The 16,364-nt window shown below is 37.8% G+C and overlaps 1 protein-coding gene across 1 annotated transcript; it reads right to left on the bottom strand.

Annotated features, from left to right (window-relative positions):
• Positions 1-4,752: 4,752 nt before the first annotated feature.
• LOC105442162 lies at positions 4,753-15,722 on the bottom strand. Its single transcript, XM_030995710.1, has 4 exons — positions 15,379-15,722; positions 14,715-14,813; positions 13,094-13,441; positions 4,753-4,868 (listed from the first exon to the last, which is right to left on the bottom strand). Exons 1-4 carry the CDS (start codon positions 15,455-15,457, stop codon positions 4,753-4,755), a joined length of 642 nt encoding a protein of 213 aa, XP_030851570.1. The 5' UTR covers positions 15,458-15,722.
• Between the last annotated feature and the right edge of the window lie 642 nt (positions 15,723-16,364).

A 16,364-nucleotide genomic window follows, 5' to 3' on the forward strand; every position in this document is an offset into this window, starting at 1 on the left:
TTAGGTATTGCCATGATCGAGAAGTGTTCTACTATCCATCGTCCTGTGCTGGAGGATCTGGTATTCTAATCTTGCCCATTTGTGAGAATTCTACCAGCACCAGGGGACCCGATAGGATGACGAAATCATTTGTATTAGTAATTGCCTATGCCCTCACGGTATCTTTATGGTAGGAATACTACTAAGAGAGTGGAGATGGTGCACAATGTGAGTGAATGAATTCGACGACTTGGGTAATAATATCTGTAAAGCGCTTAGAGACGATATTCCGTATTAAGCGCTATATGAAATCAGATTATTATTATGATTAATGCCTTTTAGCATGACATGGGCGCATGCATGTTCTTGATAATATGATGTACAAGGCGAACTTGTACATAGGACCTATATCATGCACCAAACTTTAGTTGTAAAAATTTCAATTTCAAACATATCAATTCAAAAACAAAACTTTCGCTTTTAAATGAGGAAAATTCATAGCCGAGAATGTAAACATTATATTTTTAGTGAAAATTATATAACAGGGGGACAATTGTTAGTCATTTATTTGAAAATACTAAATATAGAATTTGATATATATTTCATTTATGCGAAACCTTTACCGCAGAAAGACACTAACTTATTTATGCACTTTGCGTATTGGCACAAAGGATAATACCAGGTGAATAAAATGATTCATCACCACTAACACCTGGAAAAGAAGCATCCATAAATTTACTCGATAAACGACTTCTTATACTCCGTCACTTTACCAAGAAAATGGCATTGCCCATGTAGCGCTGAGAAACTGGAGTCTATATTCTTGCTTTAAACGTCTCTCATACGATTAATGTGCAATAATGTTTTAAATCTCCCAGAATAACTAAAGTTATTCCTTTGGGTGAGGTTTCCTTTAACGTATGTTACAATATATTTCCATACCTGTACTACACAATACACCATTAAATCCCGCAGCACATGTACATGCATTGTTCTCACAGGTACCTCCGTTCTGACATGGGTTGCTACCAGAACAGTCAACTGCACAGTAAAGAGAAGATATCCTTAAATTCATGACAAATCATTACATTCACCGTTCACGAGGAAATACATGAATGACAAGAATAACATATCATAATAATATTATGTGATGAAAACACAATTTAAGAATGATGCAATAAAAAAAAATGTCAAATTACAAAGTACGTAGGAATCCCCCTATCTTTTTTATACCACTTTTTGAGGGAGGGGGGGGGGGGGGGGGGTGAATGTTATAATGATGATGTCAAAGTAAATATAACAATGTCCAAGGCACGATATGACAGTATCATGACATAAATATTGTTATCATTATGTAACCATTAATTTCTTTTAAGCCAAAATATTATTTGACGTATACGATGAATCCCGATAGCACTTAGCACATGTTACAAAAGATGTCCATACATGTACTACACAAAGCTCCAGTAAATGCCGCAGCACATGTACATGCATTGTTCTCACAGGTACCTCCGTTCTGACATGGGTTGCTTCTAGTGTACAGAGGAGAGAAAATATCCTTACATTCATGAGTAATCTTCACATTCACTATTCTCGACGGAACCGTTCCAAAAGTTTGGAATGTAAGATTGGTGTACTAGAGGGTTCTTAAATTTAAAAAGTAGGTAAACCTTTTCCCCTTATTTATCGAAATTTCATTTCTGGTGGGGGGGGGGGATTAAAGATGATCTGCAAATGTATTGAGATGTTAAAGTAACGATATGAGCATAACATAACATTGCATTAATCTTTTTATCATTATGTCACCATTCATTCCCTTTAAACCAATTCATTGCTTGGCGAATACGATGAATCCGTATAGCACTCTTCATACGTAACAATTTATTTCCATACCTGTACTACACAAAGCTCCAGTAAATCCCGCAGCACATGTACAAGCATTATTATCACAGGTACCTCCGTTCTGACATGGGTTGCTTCCAGTACAGTCAACTACAGAGAATATAGAAAATATCCTTACAGTCATGACGAATATTTGTTATTCACTGTTCACGTGGAAATACAAAAATAACACATCAACATAATATTAGGTTATGAACACACAATTCAAGAATGATGCATTCAAGAGTGTCAAATTACAAAGTACGTCGGATTTCCCACCATGTTTATTCATGTGCAACTATTTTGGGGGGTGGGAGGGGGGGGGGGGGGGAGGGGGGGGAGATTGGAGATTGAATGTTTTAATGATAATGTAAAAATTATTTTTTTAAATCAAGACACGATATGATGGTATCACGGCATGAATCATTTTATAATAGGGCCTAAGTAACAATTAGTTTCTTGTAAACCAACATATTATTAGACGTATACGATAAATCCCGATACACGTAGCAAATGTTACACAAGATGTCCATACCTGTACTACACAATACACCGTTAAAACCCGCAGCACATGTACAAGCATTGTTCTCACAGGTACCTCCGTTCCGACATGGGTTGCTACCAGAACAGTCAACTGCATAGAGGAGAGAAAATATCCTTAAATTCATGACGAATCTTTACATTCACAGTTCACGTGAAAATGTATGGATGATGAAAGTGATATATCAAAATAATATTAGGTGATGTACACACATTGTAAGAATGGTATATCAAAGATTGTCAAATCACAAAGTAGGTAGGTTTTCCCCAATCTTTTTATGTCTCTTTTTTTCGAGGGCAGCTGTTGTATAAAGTTCGAATGCTGACGTCAAAATTGTTATGACTACCAATTAATTATTAACCATTAATTTCTTTTAAACCAAAATATTATTTGACGTATGCAATGAATCCCGATAGCACTTAGCATATGTTACATACAGATTAATGGGCAATAATATAAAAAAATCTCACAGAATAACTAAAGTTATTCCTTGGGGTGAGGTTTCCTTTAACGTATGCTACAATATATTTCCATACCTGTACTACACAATACACCATTAAATCCAGCAGCACATGTACAAGCATTGTTCTCACAGGTACCTCCGTTCCGACATGGGTTGCTACCAGAACAGTCAACTACAGAGAGGAGAGAAAATATCCTTAAATTCACGACGAATTTTGTCATTCACAGTTCACGTGGAAATGTATGAATGATGAAAGTGAAATACCAAAATAATTTTAGGTGATGTACACACAATTTAAGAATGGTATATCAAAGATTACCAAATCACAAAGTAGGTAAGAGTTCCCCAATCTGTAAATGTCTCATTTTTTCGAGGGCAGCGGTTGTAAGTTAGAATGATGACGTCGAAATTGTTAAGACTTCCAAAGTTACATGGATAATACTCCGTGATAATAAACACTACAACAGTCAAGTTAATATTAAAAAACGAATACTGTTCTTTTTTGGACCTTGAAACATAATGTATTCAAATAGTTGTGAAATTAATTACTTTCCCTTTTCCACCTTCAAAAATATATCCGTTAGACAGAAAATCAATGGGTAATAATTTTGTCAAATGTCTAATAACGTATTTCATTTCCGATTACTATTTAGCCGGCTGTAGGAAACTTACTGATAACATAGGAAGAGACGTTGGGGCCAATGTATTTACCCTTAAAGTCTAGGACATGATATGAAATATGATATTAATATCACCAAGTCTCAATTGGTCATGATATAGGTTCACTTGTGGACTCTTCTTTCTTCTCACTATATATTAGCTCATTATCATCAAGAGCACCCCAAATTTACTACCTGATCCTTATGCTGTATTAAAAGATTCACGACAGGAGATTAGCAGAACATTTATTAAGTAAAATAAAGATCCTACTTTTTTGCATGAGATACCATTGAATATACACATTATAATGAAGTATTTTCATACCTCTTTCACACAAAGATCCATTAAATCCCGCAGCACATGTACATGCATTGCTCTCACAGGTACCTCCGTTCTGACATGGGTTGATACCAGAACAGTCAACTACAAAGTGGAGAAAATTATACCAAATGAAACTTGCACATTTGAAGGAAAATAACAAGTGACTATTTGCTGTACATTAAGAATAAAAGATTGGAATTTGTATTATGAAATTATAAAAATTCAGAGGTGGTGTCCATGACCTACTTTACCTCGTTTTTTTTTAAAAGCGGGGCAGGAGTAATAGCAATAGGAGCCGTTATTAAAACTCTAAAGATGAGAGATGATGTAATTGTTTGTATTCAGGTTTATAATTATCACGTATTACATATGCCATAAACATTTATATGTTCTTTGTTAGTAGGATAATCGCATATTTTAAATCCCAAATAATGTGATTTTGTATGTGGCTTATAACAAATGTCTTCTGAAGAGATATGACATACCAAAACAATGCTAACTTTCATTGGATGAAAGAAGAAAACTTCCCGGTAAAGAATTTCAGAGTGAACAATGTAAAGTAAGCACCGGTCAAACGTCATAGTCGTAGTAAGTCAGAGCCCTTGTGATGACCCCTGAAAAGGAAGCCTTATGCCCATAAAAGTTGAAGGGAAAGGATGAATGGGAATAAAGTAAACCACTGGTCAGACATTTCCAAGAATAACTTAAATTAATAAAGCTTTATTTAACCTAATTATCTGCGTGAATGAGAAAGATGATAGCCACAAGGTGCTGCTCGATCCCCGCCTTGAATATGCAATTACTTTCTTTAGTGAACAAAAATTATTGACAATTTTTTTTGCAACACTCTAATACGAGCAGACATTAAAATAGGGGTAAATGGATTTAAAGCAGTACCAGGAAAAGCTTAAAAGATCTTACTCGTGTCACCGCACAAAGCTCCTGTATATCTCGCAGCACATGTACATGTATCGCTCTCACAGGTACCTCCGTTCAGACATGGGTTGGCACCAGAACAGTCAACTAAAGAGAGGAGAGAAAATGTTCTTACATTCATGACGAAGCTTTACATTAATATTCCTCGACAAAACCTTTCCAAAAGCTTGAAATTTAAGAATGGTGTACTAAAGATTGTCAAACTAGAAAGTAGGTAGCGGTTGACTTTTCCCCCTTATTTACCAAAACATTGCTTGACGAATACGAGGAATCCCGATAGCACTTTACATATGTTACAATATATTTTCATACCTGCATGTACTACACAAGCTCCGTTAAAACCCGCAGCACATGTACATGCATTGTTCTAATAACAGGTAACTCCGTTCTAAAGATTGTCAAATTAAAAAGTAGGTTGGCTTTCCCTCTTTTTTGATACCTCTCTTTTATCGAGGGCAGTGGTTGTTTAGTAAGAATTTAGCTGTCGAAATTGTTATGACTACTTCATATTAATAAATAAATACATTTTCCTTTTCAAACCAGCAAAAATATATCCGTTAGACAGACAGTGAATGGGAAATAATGAAGTCAATTATCTTATAACGCATATAAAATAATGAAGATTGAGTATACAATTCAATTTAGCAGGTTGTAAATAACTTATACCCGTTCTGTGTCTGGACAGGTTGTGTATCTGGACAGTTGACCTAAATCGGTGATTTAAAGAAGTTTACATGCAATATCTTATACAAAATGTAAAACCAATATTTTGAAAGACAAATAATCATGATGGTTTCTATTTGATTGATTGATTTATTCATTTATTATATTTCCAGGCAAGATGATAACATACAAAACATCACAAGGTTGACAAAATGATATAACATGAACATAATGATATTAGCACCAGCCAATTATGCCTGAGAATCACCTAAAAGAATTTAAAAATTATGTCTAGAGGCTCTCCACTTTGGCATAAAATAAGATATAAAGATAAGGTCAACATGATTTATGAATGAATGTGTAAATAAAATTGATGCTTGCTTTTCGTTAAATACTAAGGCAAAAGCGAGGGCTTTATTTTTGTTAAGCGTCCGGACACACTTCCCCCGACAATACTGATTAGAAGGAAAGGGACGTTGGGGCCCGATGTACACTGTTGGTCATAATGGTGGAATAATTATTTTTACCACAATTTATGGAATGTTTTTGACAATGATTTATTCCCGATAGATCTAGATAATAGTATACATTCTCAGATTTTATTGAATATTTAATAATTTGTGAGTGTTTGTTTTGTGTGACTGCTAAAGCATGTGTATGCTACTATGCTAATCAACTAGGGGACCTACGTCCTTAAGTCATAAATGACAGAAATGAGGATTAATGCCTCATAAAAGGGCACTAATATAGCACATCGACATGGTTTTGATCCCGGGGGCTCACAGTAACGAGGCAATTGCTTAGCCACTGAATCATGACTTTACGCAGCGGGGGCTAGGGTACTTCGCCGCCCCCACAAATAAAAAAACAAAACAAAGAAAAAACAATAAATTATCAATAATTTGTTGCATTTTCCCCGGTCCCCGACAGGAAAAATTCCTCTGTAAGGCCATGCATTATGGTTCAAGGCATGCCCACATATAGGATTATTTTATGTTAGGGGTCGGAGCAAAATGCAATGAATTATTTATAACTATTGCATTTTCTTTGTTTTTTGTAATTGTGGGGGCGGGGACATACCCTAGCTCCCGCTGCGTACAATCATGATTCAGTGGCTAAGCAATGGCCTCGTTACTGTGAGCCCTCAGGATCAAAACCGTGTCGATGTGCTATATTAGTGCCCTTTTATGAGGCATTAGTTCTCATTACTGTCAGTTATGACTTTATGACGTAGTTGATTAGCAGAGTAGCATACACATGCTTTAGCAGTCACGCAAAACAAACACTCACAAATTATTATTCAATAAAATCTGAGAATGTATGCTATTATCTAGATCTATTAGGAATAAATCATTGTCAAAATCATTCCATGAATTGGGGCAAAAATAATTATTCCACCATTATGACCAACAATGTATTTAGAAGCTTTAGAGAACAAGACGGAAGGAAAAGAGATCGCAAAGCCCACGGAAGTTAAAAGAAGGGTAAGCCGAGCGAAATATCGGCTTGCGCATGCCCGAAATCACATAACTGACTGTCCTGTTGGTTTTCAGGACGATTCCCGGTCCCGGCTGAAATAAGGCCTGGTCTGTAAACAGGACAGGATGGTGTATCATGTACGTTGTTACATAATTACATTAAGTTTTCTTAGATTACTTTAAGTAATTAGGCGCGTTAAGAATTTATCTAATATCAATACTATTATTTCTGGTAAAACAGGGAACATGGTTTATCTTCATCAGTAGACCGGTGTTGAATAATCCTCATTTTACATCTGGTAAGAAACAAGTTATCACTGCACCAATATACAGGGCTTCATATTCCACAGATATACCCTATAATATCCATACGAGGTTAACCAGACAGCTACACTCAGACTGCCGCACTTTTTATCAATGACTTACAAAATGTCAGTAACTTTGAAGGGTAAAATTGTATGAGTGAAATGATTTACTATTCAGGTCTTTGGCTTCTACAAAGTTGTGAAAAGGTCGTTGGAACCAAATGGGATACCCTAATAGGCCGGGAGCACATAAGCCACTAAAATATCCAAGACAAGTCCACGAGACAGACAAAACAAGTTTCTCTTCAAAAGAGTGGAGACAATTCACAGTAAAATTGCAAGACTCTAATGATTTTAACAATTTCGTAAAACCGTGGTGAAGAATGTGAGAGAAAGCGAATTATATGGCTTTATATTTCCCTATCCATATTCCAACAATTCCGTGTTCGTGTACCTGGGCCGTGCTTCATAAAAACTGTTAACAAAAAAGGTTACAATAACCGTTATCAGCTACTGAGATCGTGGCGTTTGACTGGATGAGTTAAAATTTGTCATAGAATTTTAACCATTAAATTTCATAACAGGGACCCCTGGGTTATTAACTCATTAGGGGATATGCTAATTGGGATTTCTGCTAATTTGCCTATATAACTTGTATTTTATATCATGTATACGGTAGTAGGCATCAGAAGATAATGTGTCAGAACACGGGAATGTAGTCAAAAAGAAATTTCAGTATCAAAACTAAGAAGGTATTCTGTTACTTACTACATGATGATTCATCCTCATAATCATAGGCGCCGGAAGTGGGGGGGGGGGGGGGGGCAGGGTTGGCAGTTGCCCCCCCCCCCCCAATCAAAGAAGTGGGGGGGGGGGGGCAAAACGCATTTTTTGCCCCCCCAAAACGCGTCCCCTCCCAAAAAAAACAAAAAAAACACTAAAGGAGTAAAGATGGTTTGTATTTTAAACCCCAAAGAACAGAACAATAATAAAAACCTGAATTAAATCACATATAAAATTCCATTCAAAGAAAAGGAAAGTTAACAGAAATTAAATTTCCTAAACATTGCGCATGCCACCTACATTTATCAATGGAGGTTTTTTCATAATAGCGATACGCGCATATCGTGGACATATCGTGAGAGAATGGGAAAGCGTGTGTGTTTTTTGTTATAGGGGTGAGAAGACATGAGCCCCTGAACGCTGGCGTACTGAGTGGGAGGGGGGGGGGGGTATTTCTTATTCGATGCCAGTGATTTACAACTGTTGGTGAAATGACATGATTTTCCGGTATTTTTTTTCCGGTAAGTCGAACCTTTTTATGCGTTTGTTGAAAAATAAGAAATTCCCAAATTTACAGTCGGGCGAAAAATATGCTAAATAAGAAGGCTTTATGTCATGATCTGCAAAAAAGCTGGGCTCGGGGGCTCGAGCCCCCATAACTTTTTGAAAAAGTATGTTACAGAGAAAAAGAAAGAGAGAGAGAAAAATAAGTGACAAGCCAATGTCACAAATGAGGTATCAAAATATGCTCATCTGACCGTAATTAAATACCTAAAACCCCCGAGCTTCTGGGGGCTCTGCCCCCTGGACCCAACCGAAAGCCCTAAGGCGGTCCCCTGGATGCTCATCTGACCGTAATTAAATACCTAAAACCCCGGAGCTTCCGGGGGCTCTCCCCCTGGACCCCACCAAAGGCCCTAAGGCGGTCCCCTGGATGCTCATTTGACCGTAATTAAATACCTAAAACCCCAGAGCTTCCGGGGGCTCTGCCCCCTGGACCCCACCAAGGGCCCTAAGGCGGTCCCGTGGATGCTCATCTGACCGTAATTAAATACCTAAAACCCCAGAGGTTCCGGGGGCTTTGCCCCCTGGACCCCACCAAGGGCCCTTAGGCGGTACCGTGGATGCTCATCTGACCGTAATTAAATACCCAAAACCCCAAAGCTTCCGGGGCTATGCCCCCTGGACCCCACCAAGGGCCCTAAGGCGGCCCCTGGATGCTCATCTGACCATAATTAAATACCTAAAACCTCTGAGCTTCCGTTGCCTCTGCCCCCCTGGACCCTACCAAGGGCCCTAAGGCGGCCCCTGGATGCTCATCTGACCGTAATTAAATACCTAAAACCCCTGAGCTTCCGGGGGCTCTGCCCCCTGGACCCCACCAAGGGCCCTAAGGCGGTCCCTGGATGCTCATCTGACCGTAATTAAATACCTAAAACCCCTGAGATTCCGGGGGCTCTGCTCCCTGGACACTCCACCAATTAGTGACCTGCCAGTGTCACAAATAAGGTATCTAAATATGCTTATCTGAACGTAATTTAATGCCTAAAAACCTGAGCTTTCGGGGTTTACGCTCTACCTGATCGTTAATACTCCACTTTGAAAAACGTTCCGCGGGGCTTGCATGTAACGTGTAAGAGTGGTGGTGCTGCCCCCCCCCCCCACACTTCCAAACGTTTTTGCTCAGTACTCTCTTTAAAAAAAAGAGTGAATTTTCACTCTATTTTCACTTTCTTGGGAGTGACGTCCGTGATCACTTGTTTAGGAGTGAAAATCGATTGATTTTAGAGTGCTCTCTAAGAAAAAAGAGTGAATGTTCACTCTATTTTCACTCCATTTTCACTTTCCAGAGGAGTGACGTCCGTGATTTTGAAAATTCACTTTTTTTTTTAAAGAGAGTACGTCACTGCCCCTGGAAGGTGAGCCCCCTGGAATGTTTGCCCCCCCCCCCCCCCAATCCCAAACTGCTTCCGGCGCGCCTGCTCATAATTGTCACAGTCGTAATGTCCATCGCAAACCACCGTCATTGACACGGTCTTGTTCGATTCCGAACAAGGGAAGAAATCTGAAAAAGAAAAAGGACGATGTGTGTCATAAGAGTATCACTTATTTCTGATTATAAATATAATCTCTTAATAATAATAACTCTAATCTCTGCTTCTTTGTAATAATAATTGAAATCACCGATGCATTATCAGTTACAAATAATCTTGCACATAGCCTATTGCATTAATTCTTTTGTTTAAATAGTTTTAATACTTGTAGAAGAGAGCGCGATTTAATAGTTACGTTAAAAATGGCTGTTGATATTGGCAAAAGGTGGGACACCCATTCATTAGAGATTCATGCCCCGGAAAATCTGAAATTTAAGTTTTTAAACTACAGCGATGCATACGCTCTTCTTAAGTTTGATGGATAATCTTTGTCAAAGTTGATGGGAAATCTACTATTCGGGCAGCCTCTAAACGTCCTATTTTACAACTAGCGCAGGGGGCGGGTCTAGCTTTTTGCTAGGGGGGGGGGGGTTGACCCAATGACGGTGCGGGGCATCGTCCATGAGCCGCGTATACGTGGCGGCGAGGCGATTTTTTTTTTTTTTTTTTGGGGGGGGGGGGGGGATGCTATTTTGAACCCCCGTAAGTGATGTTGATAAAAAATGTAATTGATGGTATTGAACAACCCCTCGTACATATATTTAATCTATCAATGACCACTGGTGTTGTACCCATGAAAATGAAAATTGCAAAGGTTGTGCCCATTTTTAAAAAGGGTGATGCCCTTATCTTGAATAATTATCGTCCTATTTCTTTGTTGAATACCTTTTCTAAAATTCTTGAGAAGCTAATGTATACTCGGACGATAACATTTATGATGAATGCTAACATTTTGTCTAATTTTCAGTTTGGTTTTCGTGAAAAACACACTACCACTCATGCTATTCTACATTTGGTGGACAAGATATCCAGTGCCTTAGATGCACGCATGCATACAGTTGGTGTCTTCTTAGACTACTCTAAAGCGTTTGATACTGTAAATCATTATATTTTAATAGATAAACTGTGCCATTATGGTGTAAGGGGAATAGCATTAGATTGGTTTAGAAGCTACTTAACAAATAGGAAACAGTTTGTTACTTTAAATGGAATTGATTCAGATTTGAGGGACGTCACTTGTGGGGTCCCACAGGGATCCCTTCTAGGCCCGCTTTTGTTTATTGTGTATATTAACGATTTTCAACTTTCCGCAAAAATGTTATCATTCATTTTATTTGCAGACGACTCGAGTGTATTTTTCTCTCACAGAAATCCACAAACTCTTTTGCAGACTGTAAACTCTGAGTTGACAAATGCGACTTTGTGGATTCATGCAAACAAGTTGTCTTTAAATCTTAAAAAAACTAATTATATGCTCTTTAGTAATTCCCTGAGTATATTGCCTGGAAATGTAATGTTCAATGGTGTTGAGATTGAAAGAGTATCTACATTTAAATTTCTTGGCCTGCATATTGATGAACATTTAAATTTGAAGTACCATATTAGTAAACTTTGTAAATTATTGTCAAGAAATACTGGTGTAATTTATCAATTGAAATCTGTGTTCCCACTGAATATTTTACGTATGTTGTACGGAACTTTAATTTTGCCATATTTGCACTATGGTGTGCTAGCTTGGGGCAACTCGTTCAAATCTCAAATGGATAAATTACTACTGGTACAGAAAAGAGTAATACGAATTGTTTGTAATACTCACTATCTTGCGCATACAGATGTTCTTTTTTTATAATAGCAGTGTTTTGAAAGTTAAAGATATTTATCATTTACAACTAGGAGCTCTAATGTATGAATTGAATGCAGGTCTACTGCCAGTAGCCTTGGCTAGAATATTTAAGAAAAATAACCAAGTTCATAGTTATTCCACACGTCAGGCACAAGCATATCACTTGCCTCTTGTTAGAACGCAATTTGCCCTTACTACTGTGGGGTCCACTGGACCTAGGTTTTGGAATTCCCTTGAACCAAGAATAACGCAATCAGTCAGTATTTATGTATTTAAGCGCAAACTGAAGTTACTCTATTTGAGTCGATATCGTCTAGATTTATAGTTGTGATCAATATTTAAGAAAATTAATTACTATATAGGTCAGCATAATTCTACTCCCATCTCTCACATCTATTCACCTCTCTGTCTTTTTTTGTTTTTGTCTGTGTTTCAGTCCTGTTGCTCGTTGTATTTTCCTGTTTCTCTCTTATATTCATTATTTAGTAGTCAGTAGATTTTATTATACTTATTTATGTTTATATTTTATCAGTTGTTTAGTTAGTTTAGTTTTGTCAGCACTTATATGTATGTTTTATTCTTATCTTACGAGTTTTGTTCTTTTAGGACGTATTCATAAGCCACTCATGAGGGACCTTAAATCCACAAGCCTTGCTTTCAACCAAGGTCACCTCATCTTTCTTTTGTAACGCCATATTCTGTAAACTTGTTATATTCATGTCATATTTGTAAAGTGTGTTATGAAAGAAAGATAAATAAAAGTTGAAACTTGAAACTTGAATGTTTTCCTGGCATCTACTAACATAACCCGGTAGGATGCGAAAGCTAATGTGCTTAGATTAGCAAGTGTGCGCTTGTAAAAATGATGCACTGGCTGGAATGCTCCCCAGGGAGTGGAGAATGTGCATACATTGTGTGCGGGTAAGCCAGAATCCGATGACCGGGGTAATAATATGATTGCATGGCCTCCAGGGAGAACAGTATGAATACTGATGAGGCTACCCTGGGTAAACAAGACATATTATTATTATTATTATTATTATTATAATGCCGTTGTGTTAGTGCACATTACATCTTCACTTGGTAGCCCAAGGGGGAAGGGAGGTTAAACCCCTTACCCCCCCCCCCCCCTCCCCGTAGATCCGCCTCTGTAGCGATGTTACTGTCTAACATTAAAGCCAACATCTTAAGGACGGGTTGATCGAAGCATTCATATGTCACTTCTGTTATCTCCAGTCATTTTATTGTTTCAAAAAGCCGCAAGGATTTTTAAACAGTAAAGTCTGATTGATGCAATTATACTCACTCAGCAAATCAATGGCAGTAACACCAACATCCAAACGGATAATGCTGTTTAGCCGCCCTCCTATAGCAGCAAACCACATCTCATTGGTATCTACATAGACATCATCAGGCTCAGAGTTTATGAATCCATGGATAGTTGCGATGATAGACTGTATATCAGACGGATCGTTACCTGTCCCTATTAGGACTTTAACATCATCGTTACTGAGATACAAATCTTGAAACAGAACTCGAAATGCATTCGTAGCGTTTGTTTGTAGTGAGGTTGCGTAATAATTTCGATTTGTGTAGGCGGTTGGTATGGAGATGAAATGTGATTCGCCTTCCTGAAGATATACAGCTGAATAATCTGTAAGAATTTGTTGCAATGAGTTTAAAATGATAAAAAAATACAAAAAGAAACAAGTGACTTTCGCATCTGTAGAGGATTCTGATCAGTTCTCAAACTAGGAATTCGTAGATAAGCTTCACCACCTTGCACTGACTAGCCTGGGAACCTCTCCGGAAAAGATAAACCTCATTTTATCCATACGAGATATGATATAGGTCACTCCCCAAAAGGTTGTCGACCTGCCCGTATCTGTCAGAGCTCCCAAAACAGAGCCCAAAGTCAGGTCGGTTTTAACCCATCTACCTCATGCACGATATTCTATTGGGAGACATTATGACTGGATATTACAACACATTTTACATGTTTCGATAGGAAACATTATCTGTTTATTACAAAATATGGTGCTTGGACCCGATTTCATGGGGTCTGTTGAGGTGGTTTAGCGGGGAGGGGGGGGGGGGGGGGGGGTAACACGACAGCTTCACTCAGCCTGCCACATATTTTATTGATGGCTAAGATATAATCAGTAACTTTTAGAGGTAAATTTTTGTGAGTGAAATGAGTGAAACTTTCAGAACAAATCCCTGGCCCTTATCAAGTTGTGAAAAGTCGTTGGAACAAAATGGGAAACCCTAATAGGCCGAGAGCACAAAAGCCATAACCCAATGACACAAATATCCAAGAAAATTCCATGAGTCAGACGAAAAAAGTCTATTTAAAAAATAATGGAGAAAGTTCACCGTAAAAATACAAGATATTAATGAATTTCAAGATTTCATAAGACAGTGGAAAAGAATGTGAGAGAATGCGAAATATGACTTCATATTTCCCTATCCGCATTATAACAATTCCGTATGCGTGTAACTGGGCCCTGTTTCATAAAATCGTCCCTATTTTCACGAAGTGACGGTAGTGAGGAAAATCGTAACGCAAAGTGAATGCAATTTTTTTTTCACTACCGTCACTTCGTGAAAACAGCGACGAAATATGTTATCAATAACAAGTTAAAAACAACTGTTATAAGCTACAGAAATCAAGGCATTTGATTGGTCGAGAGCAAGTTTGTCATAGAAATTTAGAATTTGTTTTTAATAACAAGTTTTTATGAAAGAGACCCCTGGGGTAACTCATTAGGGTATATGCGAATTGGGATTTCTGCTAATTTGCCTATATAACTTGTATTTTATATCATGTATACGGTACTAGGCATCAGAACTTAATGTGTCAGAATACGGAAATGTAGTCAGAAAGAATTTCAGTATCAAAACTAAGGAGGTATTATGTTACTTACTACATGATGATTCATCCTCATAATTGTCACAGTCGTACTGTCCATCGCAAACCAACGTCACTGACACGTTCATGTTCGATCCCGAACAAGGAAAGAAATCTGAAACAGAAAAAGGACAATGTTTGTTTTAGAAGTATTATAATCACTCAATAATAATAACCCTAATCTCTGCTTCTTTATAATAATAATTGCAATCAACCGATGCATTTTTAGTTACAGTTGATCTTGCACATAGACTATTGCATTTACTTTTTTGTTTTAATAGATGTAATATTTGTAACGGAAGGGAGCACGATTTAATAATTACGTTAAATAGGGCTGTTGATTTGTCAAAAGGTGGGACATCTATTTCATTTATTAGAGATTCCTGTCTCGGAACATCTGGAATCGTAGTTTTTAACCTACAGCGATGCATACGCTCTTCTTATAAAGTTTGATGGATAATCTTTGTCAAAGTTGGTGGTAAATGTACTATTCGGGCAGGCTCTAAACGTCCTATTTTACATCTAGCAATGTCACTGTCTAACAATAAAGCCAAAATCTGAATAAAGTCAGGTTGATTAACGCATTCATTTGTCACTTCTGTTATCTCGAATCAATTTATTATTCTAAAAGCCGCAAGGATTTTTAAACAGTAAAGTCTGATTGATGCAATTATACTCACTCAGCAAATCAATGGCAGTAACACCAACATCCAAACGGATAATGCTGTTTAGCCGCCCTCCTATAGCAGCAAACCACATCTCATTGGTATCTACATAGACATCATCAGGCTCAGAGTTTATGAATCCATGGATAGTTGCGATGATAGACTGTATATCAGACGGATCGTTACCTGTCCCTATTAGGACTTTAACATCATCGTTACTGAGATACAAATCTTGAAACAGAACTCGAAATCCATTCGTAGCGTTTGTTTGTAGTAAGGTTGCCTTATAAAATCGTTCTGTGTAGGTGTTTGGTATGGAGATAAAATGTGATTCGTCTTCCTGAAGATATACAGTTGAATAATCTGTAAGATTTTTTTTTTATAATGAGATTTAGATGAACAAGAAATGAAAAGAAATACAAGTGACTTTCGCATCTGTAGAGGATTCTGATCAGTTCTCCAACTAGGAATTCGTAGATAAGCTTCACCACCTTGAACTGACTAGCCTGGGAACCTCTCCGGAAAAGATATACCTTATTTTATCCATACGATTTGATCCCCTTAAGTTACTTAGATATAGACAGGGGCGTTGCTAGACCTTTTTCAGTGGGGGGGGGGGGGGGTGTAGAGGCCATCGATTACCGACAAAACTAGCCACCAATTACCTACAAAATTAAATGTCCCGATATCTACAAATTTAACCCTATAAACCCGGGGCCGAAGGCTAAATTGTTTTTCATATGGACTATCTATAGTACGTGCGTATGCGCAAATAGTCATTTTCCTCGACGACATAAATTTACAAATTATTTCGTCAACTTAGTCAGCATCATAGCTATATATTTTAATGCAGGCGCGGAGTTAGGATCTTATTTTAGGGAGGGGCGGTAGTGAGCAAGCGAATCACTTAAAGAGCGCGCGAAGCGCGGAAGTTTAGACGTTTCCTTAAATTATTAGGAAAAGTAGACGATTTATTGTACCGTTCTCGACTGTTAATCCTT

This window comes from Strongylocentrotus purpuratus, unplaced genomic scaffold, assembly GCF_000002235.5.
Source record: "Strongylocentrotus purpuratus isolate Spur 01 unplaced genomic scaffold, Spur_5.0 spur5_scaffold_3, whole genome shotgun sequence".
Taxonomy (NCBI): domain Eukaryota; kingdom Metazoa; phylum Echinodermata; class Echinoidea; order Camarodonta; family Strongylocentrotidae; genus Strongylocentrotus; species Strongylocentrotus purpuratus.

What these genes read in the sequence shown, in the direction of transcription:
- LOC105442162 (XM_030995710.1), bottom strand. Translation starts at nt 15,457, where the DNA reads ATGTGGTTTGCTGCTATAGGAGGGCGGCTAAACAGCATTATCCGTTTG. An exon ending in TGAGGATGAATCATCATGTA is followed by an intron (nt 13,442 to 14,714) that starts GTAAGTAACATA and finishes AAATTCTTACAG; the next exon opens with ATTATTCAGCTGTATATCTT. An exon ending in TACTGCCATTGATTTGCTGA is followed by an intron (nt 4,869 to 13,093) that starts GTGAGTATAATT and finishes TCCTCTCTTTAG; the next exon opens with TTGACTGTTCTGGTGCCAAC.